Below are 22,321 nucleotides of genomic sequence, written 5' to 3' on the forward strand. Positions count from 1 at the left end.
GAGGATATGGTCACTTTCCAGTGCCAGGGTGCTGGGGCGCTTAAACGAAAGTTTCAGCTAGAGGGTGAAATGTATTATCACATATGGCAGACTTGTTTCAGACACTTCTGTGCCAATCTCCAGCTTTTGAATGGGGCTTGCAGAAATCCCTGCACTTGCTGCAGAAACAATTCAATTCCAATGTGTAGAATGGATTTTGTCACAGAAATGTCTGCAACAAATCTGCTGCATGTGCGCTAACCCTTGTGGAGGAGCAGCATCCGTCCATACCTCAGCCGATCAGTAGGTTAGTGTGCCTTTTCATTGGAGCCAACTGAGTAGGCCGATGTACACAGCCCTCTGCACTTAGCAGACATTGGTAAAAATTGCATAAAAGTGAAAGATTTAATGTCAGAAATGCAAGACGTGAAATAAAGATAATAAGAGAAATGTCTTCCTTACCATGAAGTGGTCTTAAATCCATACAGAGAGTCTGCGATGGCTGTGATGAGGTGCTGGCCTGGAGAAACAGACATTACAAAATATGAGAAGGTAACTACATGGCTTGGGTTGAAGAGCATAGTAACATTGTGATAGGGTGCTGTGCACGAAAGGTGTAAGGTTAAGAAAATCCTTCTTAAAAGGGGACTGTCATTAGCTGAGACAAGAAGAGAGGTTTACAACAGCCTGCAGTCTGCTGAGGAGCTTCAGAGGAAGACCACCAGGAAATTAGAAATGCCACTGTGTCCAAAAACAACGTGTGACACTAAATGAAAGGCTTATTCCCAAGAATGTAACTTACCACCTATCTATAAGGGATAACTTAAGGTACCTTCACACTGAGCGACGCTGCAGCGATACCGACAACGATGTCGATCGCTGCAGCGTCGCTGTTTGGTCGCTGGAGAGCTGTCACACAGACAGCTCTCCAGCGACCAACGATCCCGAAGTCCCCGGGTAACCAGGGTAAACATCGGGTTACTAAGCGCAGGGCCGCGCTTAGTAACCCGCTGTTTACCCTGGTTACCATCGTAAAAGTTAAAAAAAACAAACACTACATACTTACCTTCCGCTGTCTGTCCTCGGCGCTGTGCTTTCCTGCACTGACTGTGAGCACAGCGGCCGGAAAGCAGAACGGTGACGTCACCGCTGTGCTTTCCGGCTGGCCGGCGCTCACAGCCAGTGCAGAGAAGCACAGCGCCGGGGACAGACACCGGAAGGTAAGTATGTAGTGTTTGTTTTTTTTAACTTTTACGCTGGTAACCAGGGTAAACATCGGGTTACTAAGTGCGGCCCTGCGCTTAGTAACCCGATGTTTACCCTGGTTACCAGTGAAGACATCGCTGAATCGGCGTCACACACGCCGATTCAGCAATGTCTGCAGGAGGTCCAGCGACGAAATAAAGTGCTGGACTTTCTGCAGCGATCAACGACATCACAGCAGGATCCTGATCGCTGCTGCGTGTCAAACTGAACGATATCGCTAGCCATGACGCTGCAACGTCACGGATCGCTAGCGATATCGTTCAGTGTGACGGTACCTTTGCTGAGCATTCGGGATCCAGCCGCTGGGCACTCTAGGGATCACCATCTTGAAAGGAGCGGTGGTGCTCATGTTCATACTCAGATCTATTTTTTGTCCATGGGCATGCTGGAGAAAGTCAAGTAAAACACTGCCATTTCCAGCAGTCCCTGCCATTTCCAGCAGTTCCATAGACAATGAATGGAGCAGAATTTGAACATATGCAGAACCAAGTTCCCAGATTCCAAGCCCTGTTCTTCGAGTCCCAGTGGTTGGACCTCGAGTGATCAGTAAGTTATCTAATGTCCCAATAGGGTATATCTTACTATCTTGAGGACAATCCAATAAAATACTTTATTAGCACAAACTCCCCCCATCCGTTCACTGCCCGATGATAAAATAACAGCATGTTGCAGATTGATGAATGATGGAATAGGAGATGATTATTCCAGTGAAAGCCTCCAGTGGAATACTGAGCCTTTCATACATATGTCTGCTGATCAATGGCTAAAGATTAAGCCCAATACCTGCAGAATGCTAATAGATGAATTAGAAGCCCACCTGAGTGTTGCTGCATGTGGTCGAACCTGCGGCTCCAGTCTATCCTCACTAATACTTCAGAACCTGGCTCCAAAGCAGTCAATACAAAATGTACAGCTTCTGGACCTTGTCGGGTGACACGAAGCACTTGGACCTCTCCGATGAATCCTCGGTCATCAGGCTAGTAAAAGAAGGAGAAGAGTATGAGAAAATAAGCTACACATATAGCAAACACATACCCACAACGCAGCTCAAAGCCCCCCATACACAGACTAAAGTCAGCTGAACGCGCCGATAATATCAGGATCACCGAATCATCTGTATGAGGGCCCTACCGACTCTGCCCTGATAGACGATCTCTGGGGAGAGAAAAATCTGACCTGTTGAACTTCAATGGCTGATCCTTTGGTACTCCGTGAAGCCATTGTCAGAGGAGTCTGGTATCTCACAAAGAACTGAGGACAACGCGGACAAGCCGAACGTTCTTGTATATGAAGGAGTCAGGAGAGATAGCTGTAAGGGGGCCTTATAGGGTACGTGTTACCAAACTGACCATTTTAATCTAGAATGTATAAATTATATAGCATTCACCAAATGGCCCAATATTTTATTCCCCAATTGTAGGACATTTTAGTTCCAATTCTAGTGGACCCCACACATGTACTTCATAATAAGCCATATATTCAATTGCCCGTATGACCAGACAGACCCTCAGCAATCAATCTAGGAAGCACCTAACTTTGAGAAGGAATAGTCGCATTATGGACAACGATTGCCCAACAAGGTTCTCTAGATTAGGTCACGTTCCAGGTCACGTAACCCTTGCGTGCAATGTAATGATATCCTTCCTTGGTGTGTGATAATTCATTGTTACCTGTCCTCCGCCTTCAGGGAACAGAACAGTGTCCTTCAGTATGATGTTGAATCCAGACAGCGTCTCCTTCTTCCCTCCATTCTCCGCCTTCAATTGAGCAGGACTGCATGATATCACTTCTGTCAGCAGCTTAGAAACATAAAGAAATGTTTCACAAAGCCCTAAATAAGTCATAATGGCACAAAAGAAATCCTATACTCGGTACTGCTGGTTATACTCATGGAGGAGCTTGATTCAGGGCTACGACCAATGCACCGCCAGGATAATATTAAAATATTAACTGATGTAACTAGCTATCCATACAAAGGTATGGAGAGTTAAAGGGAATCCGTCACTAGATCTATACTTCCCCATCTGAGCGCAGCATAAAATAAGGACAGAGACCATGATTTCAGTGTTAAGCCACTTACTGGGCCTCTTGCTGCAGTTTTGCTTTCTCTAGGTTTCCTTGCTAGGGGCAACACAGCACTTAAAGGGAACCTGTCAACAGTTTTGGCCGATAAGAGACACAGCCACCACCTTTCAGGGCTGATATACAGCATTCTATAATGCTGTATATAAGCCCCCGACCTGCAAGTGATGAAAAATAACTTATTATACTCACCCGGGGTGCCGATCCAGTCCGATGGGTGTCGTTCTTCTTGGTCCGGCGCCTCCCATCTTCTTACGATCCCCATCCTCCTGCTTGCTTCCTATGGCTGACACATCCCATTCCCTACATCATCCACACAGGCTCCCCGGCATCTCGCTCCTGCTCAGGCGTACTTATCAGTCCTGTTGAGGGCAGAGCAAAGTACTACAGCGTACAGATGAAGGAAAAGATCAAAGAGCCCCGGCAACTGCGCACTGCAGGACTGTGCTCTGCCCTCAACAGTACAGAGAAGTACACCTGCGCAGGAGCGCAGTGCCGGGGAGACTGTGTGGATGATGAAGGGACGCGTCATCCACGTGAAGCAAGCAGGAGGATGGGGATCGTAAGAAGATGGGCCAACCCTGGTGACAGGTTCACCTTAAAGTGTAACCGCTTTTTCACAACGGCAAGTTTATCTATGACTTTTTCACTCGCAACTGAGCTGGACTGGATTGGTGGCCCCTGAACATAATGAATACACTGATCGGCAAATAAACAAGGGGCCACATAAGGTGGCATTCACCCCATTAATTTTACTACATGAGAAGTCTTCATGGATGTTGGATTGTCAGCCAGTCCCAAAGCATAGGTGATAACGCTAACCCTGACAATCTAGGAGGGGGAAAGAGTCATCACACAAGCCCCTTTGCCATCACACACTTACCTCTGTAGCGTAGCTGTCCTTCTGACAAAAGAAAGCCATGTTATCTCCACGAGGTGACGTATCGGGTACTGTATCAGGAAGGTAACGTCAGGTTCTGCACGCTTCACTGTGAAGGGAAACACACACATCATGAAGCTCCATGGACGGGTAAAGAAGCAAAGAACAAGAATTGACCAGAGAATCGAAATGATTGTCTCTATTCACACCACCTATTTGTCTTACATTTGGGGAAAGCACCCAACGTACACCCTAACTCGTCCATAGGGATGTAATGCCAGAGGGAGGCACGTTAAGATGTCCTTCTGACCAAACTACAGCAAGAAAAATAGTGTAATGACAAAAACAGAAACTGTCAAGTTCAGGTGGGTTGCTGTGGGAATGAAGAGCCTTGGGATTCCGAATCAGTGTTTATTACCAACGCGTTTCTCTGTCAAACCGGCACCTTTCTCAAGGTATATAAACAGGTGGGTACAACACTTGGGGGCTTTAAATAAGATAAAATGGCTCCAAGAAGCATGAGAGATGCCCCTAAAGGCTTCTTGGAGCCATTTTGGAAGAACTATTTTCCTCCAGCCATAGGCCAGCAGAAGCGGCTTTCACCGCTTTTATAGTTGTGCCTGCACATGTCACCTTCAGGTGAGCGCTACCATCTTTTATACTTTACCGCACGCTATTTTGCGCACGCTTCTTGCCCTCTCCAGAGCTTCTCAAGCAAAATAGTGTAGCAGACAGCTCCTCTCCATCCCACAGGATCCCATAGAAATTGTATCCATTCCAACGCATACGCATTTACATGGAAGGCTACAGACGTCTGATGCTACTGTTAGGCATCCATCACAGCCTCCATCTAACATAAAGGGAGGCCTAGAACTCTGTGATAAAGGGAACCTGTCAGCTGATTCCTAGTTCCCAAATCACGAGCACCATGAATCAGAGCAAGGCAGCTATTCTCTAAAACGCGAGAGTCTACATAATTCGAATGTCTGGCCGGGAACCAAAACCAGAGAGGAGACTAGTCCTAAGCCCTAAGCCAACAACTTAGTGATTGACAGGTCTCTCACTTGTGTCTAGAACCCGTCAATCACCTTCAGTAGCAGATCTTCTAACTACATTATGGGTCTGCGCATACGTTGCATTTTTGTTGCTTTTTTCTGAGTTTTGTTACAAAACCTGAAGATTTCCCAGCACTAGCAAAGTGAAGTCTGATGCACATATTGTTTATTTTTTCCTTGAAGATTTAAATCTGCAGCAGGTCAAGTCTGGGAGAGTTTATGCTGCAGATTTCTCCCATACTAATGAGTGGGGAAAAATCTGTAACAGAAACTAATGTAAAAAAAAAAAAAAAAGCAGCAAAAATGTACGTATTTTTTGTAGAGTTTTCTGCCAACAAATCAGGATTTCCAGCAGGATTTTCTGCTGCAGACCCTGGACTTGAGCAAAGTCAATAACTATATTGTCTCTGAAACACTGGAAAGTTATTCAGTGTTTTTGCTGCAGAATTCACCTATTCGTATGAATGGGAAAAACGCATCAAAAAGGCATGCAAAAACCATGTCAAAAACACATCAAAACGCATAAAAATGCATGTATTTTATGCTGCATTATTCCTGCCAACACATCAATATATGCAGCAGATTTTTCTGCGGCAAATACTGAACATGTGTACATACCCTCACAGAGAAAAGTATACCTGGCTGCACTCATGCCATCAGGATCCGATTCACGCTGCCTGTTGTTTGGGCGCCATGAGCCGGCTGACGGGTTTCCTATAAAATAACCATACTGTATCCAACCTCTCATTGAGCTGTATGACAAACATCTCCAGTTTCCCAGCAAGGATGAGTTCAGGGGATGTAGCACATCTTGTGGAGGCACGGGGGTCAGTAGGTGCCCTGCTCCGCTAACCAAAACCGCATGGACCAGGGATCATCCCAGCAAACGCCCGCTCTCCTTTTAATGTGGGCATAATGCTACTTAGACAACCCAGGTTAAGAGTAAAACAGTGTGGCAATACTTTATTGAACCACAAAACAGGTAAATATCACGTAGGCACAGTCCCGGCCAGCAAAATACCCAAGATGGTGCAAAAATACCGAGTGTCACCCTTCCGTTGACATGCCAGGATAAGAGAAGCTGTGACTTCAGAGCTTCCAGGTTCAACTACCTCACTTGGGGCATGCACAGAGAGGAGGTATCGAAAAGCTTAGGAAGTCCATTAAAGTACAAGGTCAGTTGACTGGACGGTCACAATTTGGCATTTCCAAACATCTCCATGGAGCCAGGTGACCAGTGGGTTCCATTCCTGGCTTTCCCAAACGTATCCATGGGACTCAAGTGACCGGTGGGTCCAAATCCTGACTACCCCAAACGTATCCAAGAATCAGCAATGATCAATGGAGCAGATCTGTATTGTTTTCAGCCGAGGCAGTGGTCCCTTAAGCTGGCATCCTGTAGAATGCCAAATCTGTGTCCCTCATATGGACCCATGATGTTTTGGCAGCTTTCTTGTAAAGAGTCTCCGATTCTTTGAATGACTGGATGTCCTCTGTCTGATGTTACAGAGTCATACGGTAAATGCTTTTCATAGTTAAAGGGCCACTGTCACCCCCTCCAGCCGTTATAAACTAAAAGAGCCACCTTGTGCAGCAGTAATGCTGCATTCTAAGGGTATGTGTCCACTTTCAGGATGGCCGGCGGTATCGCCGGAGCGGCTTAGCCGCTCTGCGCTAAGCCCCGCCCCCTTTCTGGGACGCGATGATGCCGGATGTGTTCACAGCACACATCCGGGATCATCGCTCCCCACCATAGGGCCCTGTGCTATATCTTGCGGCGATGCAGCGTCGCCGCAAGATATACGGACATGCTGCGATCTGAAAAGACGCGCAGCATGTCCGGAGTCGCAGGGCCGCCGCGTGCGTGTTACCACGCATAGTGGAGACGGGATTTCATTCAATCCCCTCCACTATGCTGTAACATCTGGACGCTGCGTGTCTGACGCTGCGGCTCTATGCAGCGTCAGACACGCAGCGTTTCCTGCACGTGGAAACATACCCTAACAAGGTGGCTCTTTTAGTTTTTGGTGCATGTATTCCCAAAATAAAGCGTTTTATAACTTCTCCAAAATACCTGTCTTTATCCAGGGAGGCAGGTCCTCACCCCCCTGCTTGAACCGCCACACTGCCGTCACTCAAATTTTCAGGGGCTCCGGGCGCCGCCCCCTCGGCGCTGTTTTCGCATGAAATCCAGCGCCTGCGCTGTGTAGTACTGTCTCGTGCAGGCGCAGTGAGCTCTGGCCATCTGACGTTCCAGCCAGGCTTGCAGACTGCGCCTGTGCGGGCAGTGCGGCCACCCACCTTGGTAATCCCAGCCACGCAGTGTGTTATGCATTATGCACAGTGCGGGGCTGGGATTCCTGGGCATGCGCACTGCGTGTGTCAGCGGGAGAGCCGGGTGAATGGCTGACACACGCAGTGCGCATGCCCAGGAATCCCAGCCCCACATTGTGCATAATGCATAACACACTGCGGGGCTGGGATTACCAAGGTGGGTGACCGCACAGGCGCAGTCTGCAAGCCTGGCTGTGACGTCAGATGGCCAGAGCTTACTGAACCTGCACGAGACATTACCACACAGCGCAGGCGCTGGATTTCATGCGGCGAAAACAGCGCGGAGGGGACGGAGCCCGGAGCCCCTGAAAATTTGAGTGACGGCAGTGTGGTGGTTCAGAAAAATAACTCCGGCACACAATGACCGCACCACGGACCTCGCTTAGTCGGACCACCACTACTGATACATGTACAGGTTTACTTGAAAAAGGCTCATAAGCCGAAACGTCGAAAAATTACCTGTGGAGTGATGAATATTATTGTTCATTTTTTCTAAGACGTGTGCGGTGCATTAATATTATTTGATACGTCATTTACAACGTTTGGAATTTTCCAATAAATCTTCATGAATTGCATCTGACTTCTATTGTGTGCCGGAGTTATTTTTCTGGACGTTCTATTTTTTCTCCTGAGCACCAACGTGGTAGTGAGCACCTCATTTTTTCCTATATTTCTAGTGTGGTGGTTCAAGCAGGGGGGTGAGGACCCGCCTCCCTGGCGAAAGACAGGTATTTTGGAGAAGTTATAAAACGCTTTATTTTGGGAATACATGCACCAAAAACTAAAAGAGCCACCTTGTTAGAATGCAGCATTACTGCTGCACAAGGTAGCTCTTTTAGTTTATAACGGCTGGAGGGGGTGACAGTGGCCCTTTAACAGATGTCCTTCAAGCCAGCATTCACAGGTAAAGGGGAAGAATGGTGATGAGATCAACTCGCATTGTTTGATTATGTAATCTATTTGAACTGTTTTTCCTCCTCTGTTTTGCAAGTCGACAAACTAGCTGGATTGGACAATGTGTAATCAACATATTAGCAAACATCATTGTTCAATGACCCTGTATCACAGTCTTGCAAAGATGGCAGACAATAACTTGTAGGAGTCGATATAAGATGCACACATTAGCCATTCATCCACATAGACTTATCAATTTAACCTACGAGAAGAGTCAACATTTCAGACTATTGACCAACAAGAAAGAAACACATAACTTCAAAAGGCAACATGTAGATAACAATCTATTCCTCTTGGATTTAAGATAAAATTCTGTGTCATCACAACATCTAAGGTCATTGAGCAGTAATAAAAAGATGGGAGTCAAATTGCCTAGAAACTGAAATGACGCCCATCTTGGTGGTCACACAGTTTTCCTAGAAGCAAATGTCAATAATAATTAAAGGGATTGCCAAGTTTTCTGTTTTAAAGGGAGAGCAAAGCAGGGGATGCCTTAAAGTGATTAAATAAGAAATGCACCTGTTAGTTCCCCCTGCCCCTCCAGCAAAACTACTCTTGATGACCAAGACCACAAAAGCGGTGACACAGGGAAATTAGGGTATCTGCACGTGGTGTATTTAACAGGAGCCTTTTTGATTCACTTGAAAGACTCTTCCTATTAATTTCTATTGCAAAAACCACTTTGCTGTTCAGCATTTCAAGCACCACTCCGGCATTGTTGTTTTTCCAGTGCTGAAGTGGCGCTTTAAATATAAGCCCCCTGCCCCTCGGTCATGTACTCACCCTCCAGTGTCTTGTTTTTGGGCACCGCTCCAGTTCCACCGCGCCATCTTGTGACTGACCACAAGCTCTCAATGCACCTCTATGACAGCCAGAATGGGGCTCCCATAGACTGGTATTGAAAAGTGAAACACTGGAGCTGCCGGCGGCTCACTGTACGCCGGAGACCGACGGGAGCAACACAGGAAAACGATGAAGATGGTGCAGGGGAGTATGAGACAGGGGAATCACATTTAAAGCTCCAGTGGTGCAATAAACAAAGACACAAGTGGTGCTTCCAACTTTTTGAGCTTTTTTTTTTTTGTTTTTTTACTGCTTCAGGTTTTGAAAAAACTCACTTTGCCCAAAGATCATTATTATTGGAATATGCCCCCAAAATCTACACCCCTTTAAAGGGAATTTGAACTTTTTTTTTTTTTTAAATGTTTGGAATTTTTGTTAGTTTACTTTTAAGTGTATAAAATTATCTGGCATAATATTTTATTTCTGGGTAGCTGTGGCCCTGGGCTGCCATTTTCATTTGCTGGTGTGCGAGTGTCAAGACACAAATATAAATTTTTTTAAAAATATTTTGTATCTTAAAAAATAATTAAATTATATTAATACGGTTTTTCAATTGTAGAAAAAAAATCTGTATTTTTGACACATTCCTTTTGAAGGGGTTGGACCTTTCGATTGGCGGCTTATCCGAACGGCAGTCATATGGCCGTATAAGGAGCGAGATGAGAACGCAGGGCACGGACTGGCCGGCGGGTACGCTGACCCGAGCGCGACAGCATCATGTATATCCGTGCCGCCGTCAGGCTGAGGTCAGGAGAGCCGGCGGCCAGTCTCGCCCCCATCTTTACAGCGGCTGACCCTGCCCTTAGGATAGGTCATCAGTACCTGGTTGGCATAGCACCCTGCACCCCCGCTAACCACCTGTTCACAGTGCCAGAGGGAGTGGCATAGCGCCACCAGCACAACAGTGGCCACAGTCAGGTACTGCACTCTGCCCCGTATGCTCATCACTAGGGGAAGGCTATACAGTACCTGGACACGGCCACTATGCAGAGGACACCCGTGTAAGGAGACAATGGGGTAAGAGCTGCACATCCTGGCTCCTGTCCACCATACACAGAATAGCGTCATTGGACAGAAAGCCCCAGTGCTGCCAGCTATGGAAAGGACTGGAAATGTCCTCTATCAGGCACATTATACACAGACACTAGCAGTACTTGCCACCCACCCATACAGCTGGCCCCGGCTCACCCTAGTATTCGCCTCATGTCTATATATATGTATATACAGGAGCTGCCATGCCGGGGATTTCAGCACCGGACAAAAACTACAACTCCCACAATACTTTGCGGCTTCCTCTGCACGGAGGCTGCCTTGGGTCATTTCTCAGCAGACGTCGTGGCGCGTATTTCCTGCCATTGTTGCTAGTGGAGATGGCCGCCGGGAAGGAGAATCTGGGTCTGCCCGCTAGGTGGCGCAGCGGTCAGGCAGGATGGCAGCAATGCGCATACTCTCAGCTGTCGCCTTCCTTATCATCAGCTCTGATAGCTGCTCTGCTCACTTCTGGGCGGTGACTAACCCATCGCCGCTGCCTGTAATGGGACATGAAAGCCCCGGGGGCGGGTGATGTGTCACTGTCAGCGGGTGTGCACATCGGTCAGGCAGCACCGACTGCTCGGAGGCAGATCCCAGCAGCTAGCAGAGGTAGTGAGGAGGCAGGGGACCTGGTCAGTAGCTCTGATGAGAGACAGAAGACCACCAGCCTGATGATGGCGCTGCAGGGCTTCCAGAGCGCAACATGGAAGGAAGTGTACATGTGTATCTTTGTGTGAGCAGGACTGTCTACACAAAAGTGCCTGTACTTGTATAGGCATGTGCGGCGCCCCAGGGTCCTGGTCGCAGTGGTATTGCTTAAAGGGAACCTGTCACCTGAATTTGGCGGGACAGGTTTGCGGTCATATGGGCGGGGTTTTCAGGTGTTTGATTCACCCTTTCCTTACCCGCTGGCTGCATGCTGGCCGCAATATTGGGTTGAAGTTCATGCTGTACCCTCCGAAGTACACGCCTGCGCAAGGCAATCCGCCAAATTCAGGTGACAGGTTCACTTTAACCTCTCGGCAGGGCTTGAGGGCACGTGGCTAGGGCGTCAGAATGCGGGGGGGGGGGGGGCGCACTTGAGCAAGGTTTTTTTTTTTTTTTTTTTTTATAAAGTCCGGGGTCAAGCGCCCCTCCCTGAAGACTTCAAAGTCACCCTCCTCCAGCGGTGCCTGCTGCAGCTCCATCTCAGCGCTGGCAGCTCGTCCTGTCCTCAGCGGTCACGTGGTACCGCTCATTAAGGTGATGAATGTGGACGCATTTTCATCACCGTAATGAGCGGTACCATGTGACCGCTCATACAGGAAGGAAGATGCTGCAGAGATGCCAGGAAGGTCTGCGCCGGGTGGTGAGAGAAAGGTGAGTATGACGGGAGGAGGATGCAGGAGCCTTGCACACAGGGTGGGAGAATGGGGGAGCCGTGCACACAGGGTGGGAGAATGGGGGAGCCGTGCACACAGGGTGGGAGGATGGGGGAGCCGTGTACACAGGGTGGGAGGGAGGATGGGGGAGCCGTGTACACAGGGTGGGAGGATGGGGGAGCTGAGCCATGCATACAGGGTGGAAGGATGGGGGAGCCATGCACACAGGGTGGGAGGATGGGGGAGCCGAGCCATGCATACAGTATGGGGGAGCCATGCATACAGGATGGGAGGATGGAGGAGCCATGCATACAGGATGGGGGAGCCATGCATACAGGGTGGAAGGATGGGGGAGCCGAGCCATGCATACAAGATGGGGGAGCCATGCATACAGGATAGGAGGATGAGGAGCCAAGCCATGCATACAAGATGGTAGGATGGGAGAGCCATGCATACAGGGTGGGAGGATGGGGAGCCATGCATACAGGATGGGGGAACCATGCATACAGGGTGGGAGGATGGGGGAGCCGTGCCATGCATACAGGATGGGGGAGCCGAGCCATGCATACAAGATGGGAGGATGGAGGAGCTGAGCCATGCATACAAGATGGGAGGATGGAGGAGCTGAGCCATGCATACAAGATGGGAGGATGGGGGAGCCGAGCCATGCATACAGGATGGGAGGATGGGGGACGTGTATGAGGAAACAGTACTGGGGAATGGGGAGCTTGTATGAGGAAACAGTATGGGGGAATGGGGGGCAAATATAAGGAAACAGTATGGGGGGATGAGTGCAAACAGTATGGGGAGCGAACGAGGGAATGTGTGTGGACACAGTATGAGTAGCAATGTGAAAAATGGATGTGGACAGAGTATGCGGAGTGAGGGTGATGGGATGTGTGCAGACAAAGTATGGGGAGTCAGGTGAGCAGGCAGTATAAAAAGTGAGGGGGTAAATATATGAGGAGACAGGATGGTGAACAGGGGGATGTGAGAGGAGACAGTATGAGGAGGGAGGGGAATACTGTGAGGAGACAGTATGGGGCAGAAAAGTGAGTGTTGCCGTAAGTGATCCGTTATGCGGAAAAGCTTCCGGATCTGCTGCAAAAGGCTACTTTCACATCAGTGATTTATGGCAAAGTCACTGCGAAGAGTGTCATACTCGCCAAAGGGGGAGGCAGCACTAAAAGTGCCTAGGGCAGCAGAAACTCTAAATACGGCCCTGCCTCTCGGGGAGAGTGATGCTACGTTTGGAGGCAATGAAGGATAACTGCATCCAGGTATCACAAACATGCAACACATTTCACACTCCAGACCACCAGCGGGAGCTTCTGCTCCTATTTATTAGGTCACTCCCCAAATAGGTAAAACTGATCGCCTGTAGGGAAAGTTATATAAACATAAAGATGAATGACCTCGGGGAGATCAAAACATCCAACACCGCGGAGACACCATCACGTGTTTCTCAATGCAAGCAATAAATAGCCAGGTCTTTCACCGGGAAGGAACAATCAAGGGAAGGGCAGCATCCAAAAAGGAAAACCACCTATGCCAAAACATGGTATCCATCCACAGACAGCTGTTTCGGGGTATTTGCCCCTCATCAGTGTGGAGTAGGACACTGGCTATTAGGAGCAGTGCCTAGTAAAAGGACTATAAACATAAGGATGAATGACCTCGGGGAGATCAAAACATCCAACACCGCAGAGACACCATCACGTGTTTCTCAACGCAGTGATCCAGAACACTGCCCCATCCCTTATGGGAAATATGCAAATGCATGTAGAAAAGCCGCGGAGACACCATAACACGGTGTCTCCGCGGTGTTGGATGTTTTGATCTCCCCGAGGTCATTCATCCTTATGTTTATAGTCCTTTTACTAGGCACTGCTCCTAATAGCCAGTTTCCTACTCCACACTGATGAGGGCAAATGCCCCGAAACAGCTGTCTGTGGATGGATACCATGTTTTGGCATAGGTGGTTTTCCTTTTTGGATGCTGCCCTTCCCGTGGTTGTTCCTTTCCGGTGAAAGACCTGGCTATTTATTGCTTGCATTGAGAAACACATGATGGTGTCTCCGCGGCTTTTCTACATGCATTTGCATATTTCCCATAAGGGATGGGGGCAGTGTTCTGGATCACTGCGTTGAGAAACACGTGATGGTGTCTCCGCGGTATTGGATGTTTTGAGCTCCCCGAGGTCATTCATCCTTATGTTTATAGTCCTTTTACTAGGCACTGCTCCTAATAGCCAGTTTCCTACTCCACACTGATGAGGGGCAAATACCCCGAAACAGCTGTCTGTGGATGGATTCCATGTTTTGGCATAGGTGGTTTTCCTTTTTGGATGCTGCCCTTCCCGTGGTTGTTCCTTCCCGGTGAAAGGCCTGGCTATTTATTGCTTGCGTTGAGAAACACATGATGGTGTCTCTGCGGCTTTTCTACATGTAGGGAAAGTTAGTCAGTTGCTGACTGAGCTAAGCTCAGTTAGTTGGTCCCTGACAGGGGTGGGATCCTGTCAGTGAACGAAGGAGAAAGGACATGGAGCTGTGCATGCCCTCAGAGCTGCAGCTCCTAGGAAGAGACATTGAAGGCAGAACTGTATTGCTGTGAGCGTGAAGGAAGTTGTAGCAAATTGAGAGGATACCAGAAGGGGACCAGCCCTACACAGGCTGCCTCCTTCTGAGGCGCAGAATCCCGGTGGCCGAAACACCAAGGGAGTAAGGACCTTTATGCTTTGCTCCAGAGACCGGCAGGACAGCTAATTGCAAGTTACCTGTCCACCCTCCACTCAGGAGGCACGGTGGCAACTTTTGGAGGCCGGGGCGTGCTAGAGTCCCTATAAACAGCCTCAAGCCACCAGTCATACGGGTTTGTCCTATCCTATACTGGGGACAGAGAGAGAGACATTACATCTGTGAGGACCTTATGTGAAGCCATAGGCAGTAAGGAACTACACCACTGCAGTGCAAGGGAAGGCTACTGATTTCCACCTGGACAAGGGGACTCTGGACTTGCCTCCAAACCGGCCGGACTCTGCCTGCCCTGTGATCTGGTGCTCTGGACTGTGGATGCTGAAGCCTTCAGTAAAGGTAAAGAGACTGAAACCTTGTGTCCTCGTTCTTCACTGCGCCTCTCACCATCCACCATGTACACACTGGGAAGCCCTGGGGACATACTTCACCTGTGGGAAGGTATAGCATCTAGCTGCCATAACATCACCCCAGCGGACCCCTTAAAGCAGCGTCGGTCACCCTGATCGAATACCACAGGTGGCGTCGCGAACCCAAACTTTATCCCTTTAAAGACATTTCCCCTTTTACACGGACGTCCCAGGGCCACGGACCGGGTCAGCCACCGTGACATCCCCCTGTGAACCGCAGGACCTGGTACTGAGTACCCCATGGCCCAATCCATCAAAAACGGAAGTATGTTGCTTTCATTTACACAACGCAAGTGCGAAGACTGAACTAAAAGTACGTTTTGAAGGTCAACTTGTCAAACACAACTTCAATCCCACGTATTTAGGCATAATCCTTGATAGAAGCCTAACCTTTAAATCTCACTTGGAAAAGACAGCACAGAAACTGAAAGCACGCAATAATATTATTCAGAAACTCTGCGGATCCTCCTGGGCTTCCTCCACACCTGTCTTGCGAACGTCTACCCTTGCGTTGGTGTACTCTGCCGCAGAATATTGTGCTCCAGTATGGCTTAATGGTTGTCATGTGAATGCAATTGACAATCAGTTGAACAACTCTATGCGCATAATTTCTGGTGCTATCAGACCTACGCCGGTCCACTGGTTACCTGTCTTGAGCCATATCGCACCTGCAAATCTGAGAAGACTCCTACTTAAAGAATACACCAAAGTAGTGAATAATGAAAATCTCCCCATACATCAAAATATCTAAGATGTTCAAATACAGCGACTGAAATCAAGACATCCACCCATCCGAACCGCAATTACCCTGTATGAACATGATTTCAATTTAGAAGAGAAATGGCGTGAACTTTGGGTCAGTGCAGTAGACGGTGAGCCTCAAACGTTTCCTCACTTTCAAAATCCACCAGGCTTCAATCTGCTAAGGAAAACCTGGGTCACTTTGAATCGTATCAGATCAAACTTTGGTGTCTGTGCAGATCTTATGCGCAAGTGGGAAAAATCTAACTCTCCTGCCTGTGACTGTGGAGCTGACCATCAAACAATTCAGCACATTGTCGGGGAATGTCCCCTCAGATCATATATTGGTGACAAGAATGATTTCTATGCTGGAAATGACAATGTTATTGCATACATAGAAAATCTCGATATCCGACTCTGATTTCTATTCCTTTGTTCTTTTCAATCACTGTTTATCGTTTATTCTTATATGATGTTTAACCCCTTCAAGACCCAGCCTATTTTGACCTTAAAGACCTTGCCGTTTTTTGCAATTCTGACCAGTGTCCCTTTATGAGGTAATAACTCAGGAACGCTTCAACGGATCCTAGCGGTTCTGAGATTGTTTTTTCGTGACATATTGGGCTTCATGTTAGTGGTAAATTTAGGTCAATAAATTCTGCATTTATTTGTGATAAACACGGAAATTTGGCGAAAATTTTGAAAATTTCGCAATTTTCACATTTTGAATTTTTATTCTGTTAAACCAGAGAGATATGTGACACAAAATAGTTAATAAATAACATTTCCCACATGTTTACTTTACATCAGCACAATTTTGGAAACAAAATTTTTTTTTGTTAGGAAGTTATAAGGGTTAAAATTCGACCAGCGATTTGTCATTTTTACAACGAAATTTACAAAACCATTTTTTTTAGGGACCACCTCACATTTGAAGTCAGTTTGAGGGGTCTATATGGCTGAAAATACCCAAAAGTGACACCATTCTAAAAACTGCACCCCTCAAGGTACTCAAAACCACATTCAAGAAGTTTATTAACCCTTCAGGTGCTTCACAGCAGCAGAAGCAACATGGAAGGAAAAAATGAACATTTAACTTTTTAGTCACAAAAATTATCTTTTAGCAACAATTTTTTTATTTTCCCAATGGTAAAAGGAGAAACTGAACCACGAACGTTGTTGTCCAATTTGTCCTGAGTACGCTGATACCTCATATGTGGGGGTAAACCACTATTTTGGCGCACGGCAGGGCTTGGAAGGGAAGGAGCGCCATTTGACTTTTTGAATCAAAAATTGGCTCCACTCTTTAGCGGACACCATGTCACGTTTGGAGAGCCCCCGTGTGCCTAAAAATTGGAGCTCCCCCACAAGTGACCCCATTTTGGAAACTAGACGCCCCAAGGAACTTATCTAGATGCATAGTGAGCACTTTGAACCCCCAGGTGCTTCACAAATTGATCCGTAAAAATGAAAAAGTACTTTTTTTTCACAAAAAAATTCTTTTAGCCTCAATTTTTTCATTTTCACATGGGCAACAGGATAAAATGGATCCTAAAATGTGTTGGGCAATTTCTCCTGAGTACACCAATACCTCACATGTGGAGGTAAACCACTGTTTGGGCACATGGTAAGGCTCGGAAGGGAAGGAGCGCCATTTGACTTTTTGAATGAAAAATTATTTCCATCGTTAGCGGACACCATGTCGCGTTTGGATAGCTCCTGTGTGCCTAAACATTGGCGCTCCCCCACAAGTGACCCCATTTTGGAAACTAGACCCCCCAAGGAACTAATTTAGATGCCTAGTGAGCACTTTAAACCCTCAGGTGCTTCACAAATTGATCTGTAAAAATGAAAAAGTAATTTTTTTTCACAAAAAAATTCTTTTCGCCTCAATTTTCTCATTTTCACATGGGCAGTAGGATAAAATGGATCATAAAATTTGTTGGGCAATTTCTCCCGAGTACGCCGATACCTCATATGTGGGGGTAAACCACTGTTTGGGCACTCGGCAGGGCTCGGAAGAGAAGGCGTGCCATTTGACTTTTTGAATGGAAAATTAGCTCCAATTGTTAGCGGACACCATGTCGCGTTTGGAGAGCCCCTGTGTGCCTAAACATTGGAGCTCCCCCACAAGTGACCCCATTTTGGAAACTAGACCCCCCAAGGAACTTATCTAGATGCATATTGAGCACTTTAAACCCCCAGGTGCTTCACAGAAGTTTATAACGCAGAGCCATGAAAATAAAAAATAATTTTTCTTTCCTCAAAAATGATTTTTTAGCCTGGAATTTCCTATTTTGCCAAGGATAATAGGAGAAATTGGACCCCAAATATTGTTGTCCAGTTTATCCTGAGTACGCTGATACCCCATATGTGGGGGTAAACCACTGTTTGGGCGCACGGCAGGGCTCGGAAGGGATGGCACGCCATTTGGCTTTTTAAATGGAAAATTAGCTCCAATCATTAGCGGACACCATGTCACGTTTGGAGAGCCCCTGTGTGCCTAAACATTGGAGATCCCCCAGAAATGACACCATTTTAGAAACTAGACCCCCAAAGGAACTAATCTAGATGTGTGGTGAGGACTTTGAACCCCCAAGTGCTTCACAGAAGTTTATAACGCAGAGCCATGAAAATAAAAAAAAAAATTATTTTCTCAAAAATGATCTTTTAGCCTGCAATTTTTTATTTTCCCAAGGGTAACAGGAGAAATTTGACCCCAAAAGTTGTTGTCCAGTTTCTCCTGAGTACGCTGATACCCCATATGTGGGGGTAAATCACTGTTTGGGCACATGCCGGGGCTCGGAAGTGAAGTAGTGACGTTTTGAAATGCAGACTTTGATGGAATGCTCTGTGGGCGTCACGTTGCGTTTGCAGAGCCCCTGATGTGGCTTAACAGTAGAAACCCCCCACAAGTGACCCGATTTTGGAAACTAGACCCCCAAAGGAACTTATCTAGATGTGTGGTGAGCACTTTGAACCCCCAAGTGCTTCATAGAAGTTTATAATGCAGAGCCGTGATAATAATAAATACGTTTTCTTTCCTCAAAAATAATTATTTAGCCCAGAATTTTTTAATTTTCCCAAGGGTAACAGGAGAAATTTGACCCCAATATTTGTTGTCCAGTTTCTCCTGAGTACGGTGATACCCCATATGTGGGGGTAAACTACTGTTTGGGCACATGCCGGGGCTTGGAATTGAAGTAGTGACGTTTTGAAATGCAGACTTTGATGGAATGCTCTGCGGGCGTCACGTTGCGTTTGCAGAGCCCCTGATGTGCCTAAACAGTAGAAACCCCCCACAAGTGACCCCATTTTGGAAACTAGACCCTGAAAGGAACTTATCTAGATGTGTGGTGAGCACTTTGAACCCCCAAGTGCTTCATAGAAGTTTATAATGCAGAGCCGTGAAAATAATAAATACGTTTTCTTTCCTCAAAAATAATTATTTAGCCCAGAATTTTTTATTTTCCCAAGGGTTACAGGAGAAATTGGACCCCAAAAGTTGTTGTCCAGTTTCTCCTGAGTACGCTGATACCCCATATGTGGGGGTAAACCACTGTTTGGGCACACGTCGGGGCTCAGAAGGGAAGTAGTGACTTTTGAAATGCAGACTTTGATGGAATGGTCTGCGGGTGTCACGTTGCGTTTGCAGAGCCCCTGGTGTGCCTAAACAGTAGAAACCCCCCACAAGTGACCCCATTTTAGAAACTAGACCCCCCAAGGAACTTATCTAGATATGTGGTGAGCACTTTGAACCCCCAAGTGCTTCACAGACGTTTACAACGCAGAGCCGTGAAAATAAAAAATCATTTTTCTTTCCTCAAAAATGATGTTTTAGCAAGCATTTTTTTATTTTCAGAAGGGTAACAGGAGAAATTGGACCCCAGTAATTGTTGCGCAGTTTGTCCTGAGTATGCTGGTACCCCATATGTGGGGGTAAACCACTGTTTGGGCACACGTCAGGGCTCGGAAGTGAGGGAGCACCATTTGACTTTTTGAATACGAGATTGGCTGGAATCAATGGTGGCGCCATGTTGCGTTTGGAGACCCCTGATGTGCCTAAACAGTGGTAACCCCTCAATTCTACCTCCAACACTAACCCCAACACACCCCTAACCCTAATCCCAACTGTAGCCATAATCCTAATCACAACCCTAACCCCAACACACCCCTAACCACAACACTAACCCCAACACACCCCTAACCCTAACCACAACCCTAATTCCAACCCTAACCCTAAGGCTATGTGCCCACGTTGCGGATTCGTGTGAGATATTTCCGCACCATTTTTGAAAAATCTGCGGGTAAAAGGCACTGTGTTTTACCTGCGGATTTTCCGCGGATTTCCAGTGTTTTTTGTGCGGATTTCACCTGCGGATTCCTATTGAGGAACAGGTGTAAAACGCTGCGGAATCCGCACAAAGAATTGACATGCTGCGGAAAATACAACGCAGCGTTCCCGCGCGGTATTTTCCGCACCATGGGCACAGCGGATTTGGTTTTTCATATGTTTACATGGTACTGTAAACCTGATGGAACACTGCTGCGAATCCGCAGCGGCCAATCCGCTGCGGATCCGCAGCCAAATCCGCACCGTGTGCACATAGCCTAATTCTAAAGGTATGTGCACACGCTGCGGAAAACGCTGCGGATCCGCAGCAGTTTCCCATGAGTGTACAGTTCAATGTAAACCTATGGGAAACAAAAATCGCTGTACACATGCTGCGGAAAAACTGCACGGAAACGCAGCGGTTTACATTCCGCAGCATGTCACTTCTTTGTGCGGATTCCGCAGCGGTTTTACAACTGCTCCAATAGAAAATCGCAATTGTAAAACCGCAGTGAAATGCGCAGAAAAAAACGCGGTAAATCCGCCATAAATCCGCAGCGGTTTAGCACTGCGGATTTATCAAATCCGCAGCGGAAAAATCCGCAGAGGACCAGAATACGTGTGCACATTCCTAACCCTAACCCTACCCCTACCCCTAACCCTACCCCTACCCCTAACCCTACCCCTAACCCTAACCCTACCCCTACCCCTACCCCTAACCCTACCCCTACCCCTAACCCTACCCCTAACCCTAACCCTATTCTAACAGTGGAAAAAAAAAATTTCTTTATTTTTTTATTGTCCCTACCTATGGGGGTGACAAAGGGGGGGGGGGGTCATTTATTATTTTTTTTATTTTGATCACTGAGATAGGTTTTATCTCAGTGATCAAAATGCACTTTGGAACGAATCTGCCGGCCGGCAGATTCGGCGGGCGCACTGCGCATGCGCCCGCCATTTTGGAAGATGGCGGCGCCCGGGAGAAGACGGACGGAACCACTGCTGGATCGGTAAGTATGATAGGGTGGGGGGGGACCACGGGGGGGGGATCGGAGCACGGGGGGGGGAATCGGAGCGCGGGAGGGGTGGAACGGAGCGCGGGGGGCGTGGAACGGAGCACGGGGGGGGCTGGAATGGAGCACGGGGGGGTGGAACGGAGCACGGGGGGGGTGGATCGGAGTGCAGGGGGGGTGATTGGAGCACGGGGGGGTGATTGGAGCACGGGGGAGCGGACAAGAGCACGGGGGGGGAGCGGAGCACTGGACGGAGGGGAGCCGGAGCAGTGTACCGGCCAGATCGGGGGGGTGGGGGGGCGATCGGAGGGGTGGGGTGGGGGCACACTAGTATTTCCAGCCATGGCCGATGATATTTCAGCATCGGCCATGGCTGGATTGTAATATTTCACCCGTTATAATGGGTGAAATATTACAAATCGCTCTGATTGGCAGTTTCACTTTCAACAGCCAATCAGAGCGATCGTAGCCACGAGGGGGTGAAGCCACCCCCCCTGGGCTAAACTACCACTCCCCCTGTCCCTGCAGATCGGGTGAAATGGGAGTTAACCCTTTCACCCGATCTGCAGGGACGCGATCTTTCCATGACGCCGCATAGGCGTCATGGGTCGGAATGGCACCGACTTTCATGACGCCTACATGGCGTCATGGGTCGGGAAGGGGTTAAATATATGTTCATACGATTGAATAAAACTGGTTGTAAGGAAAGGTACCTGCAGCTGTTGGAGAGGACAGGGAGCTTCTGACATTGATGCTTCTTAGATTTTTGGGCTGCCTAAAACACAGTAGTGGGGGGGCCTAGAAAAATGGATTGTAAGCCGGCATCTTTTTGTAGTAAAGGTTGTAATTTCCATGCAGCTCGCCTTAGCACCTCCAGATTTGGATTGTAGGTAACCACTAGAGGTACCCGGTTATTTTCTTCTTTAGCTTTGTAATGTAGCAGGTGATTCCTTGATATTCTGGTGGCTCTTGTGATCTGGTTTTCAATTGATCTTGGATGGTAGCCCTGATTCAAAAAGGTCTTTCTGAGGCGACCAAGGTGTTCATCCCTATCCATGGGGTTGGAACATATGCGACTATATCTGATGGCTTGGTTGTAGACAATAGAGTTTTTTATGTGTTTTTGGATGGAAACCGTCCCATTTAAGGTATGTTGGACGGTCGATTGGCTACTGATACAGGGATGTCTCTATTTTATTGTTCTGCAGTTTAATGATGGTGTCCAAAAATTTAATATCAGTACAGGAGTAGTTGAGTGTGGGATGGGATGAATTGATGTTGGGAT

At 47.6% G+C, this 22,321-nt stretch overlaps 1 protein-coding gene across 1 annotated transcript in view; it reads right to left on the reverse strand.

Moving 5' to 3' along the window:
- AARSD1 (alanyl-tRNA synthetase domain containing 1) overlaps window positions 1-10,803 on the reverse strand; it is a 34,596-nt gene extending 23,793 nt beyond the window's left edge. Inside the window, exons 1-5 of the mRNA XM_069751874.1 lie at window positions 10,582-10,803; window positions 4,211-4,316; window positions 2,916-3,044; window positions 2,063-2,222; window positions 442-499 (exon numbers count right to left, since the gene is read on the reverse strand). Coding sequence (XP_069607975.1) covers window positions 442-499; window positions 2,063-2,222; window positions 2,916-3,044; window positions 4,211-4,249 — 386 coding nt within the window. The 5' untranslated portion in view covers window positions 4,250-4,316; window positions 10,582-10,803. The remainder of the gene's footprint in view (window positions 1-441; window positions 500-2,062; window positions 2,223-2,915; window positions 3,045-4,210; window positions 4,317-10,581) is intronic.
- Between the last annotated feature and the right edge of the window lie 11,518 nt (window positions 10,804-22,321).

Source organism: Ranitomeya imitator, chromosome 2 (genome assembly GCF_032444005.1).
Source record: "Ranitomeya imitator isolate aRanImi1 chromosome 2, aRanImi1.pri, whole genome shotgun sequence".
In the NCBI taxonomy this organism is placed as follows: domain Eukaryota; kingdom Metazoa; phylum Chordata; class Amphibia; order Anura; family Dendrobatidae; genus Ranitomeya; species Ranitomeya imitator.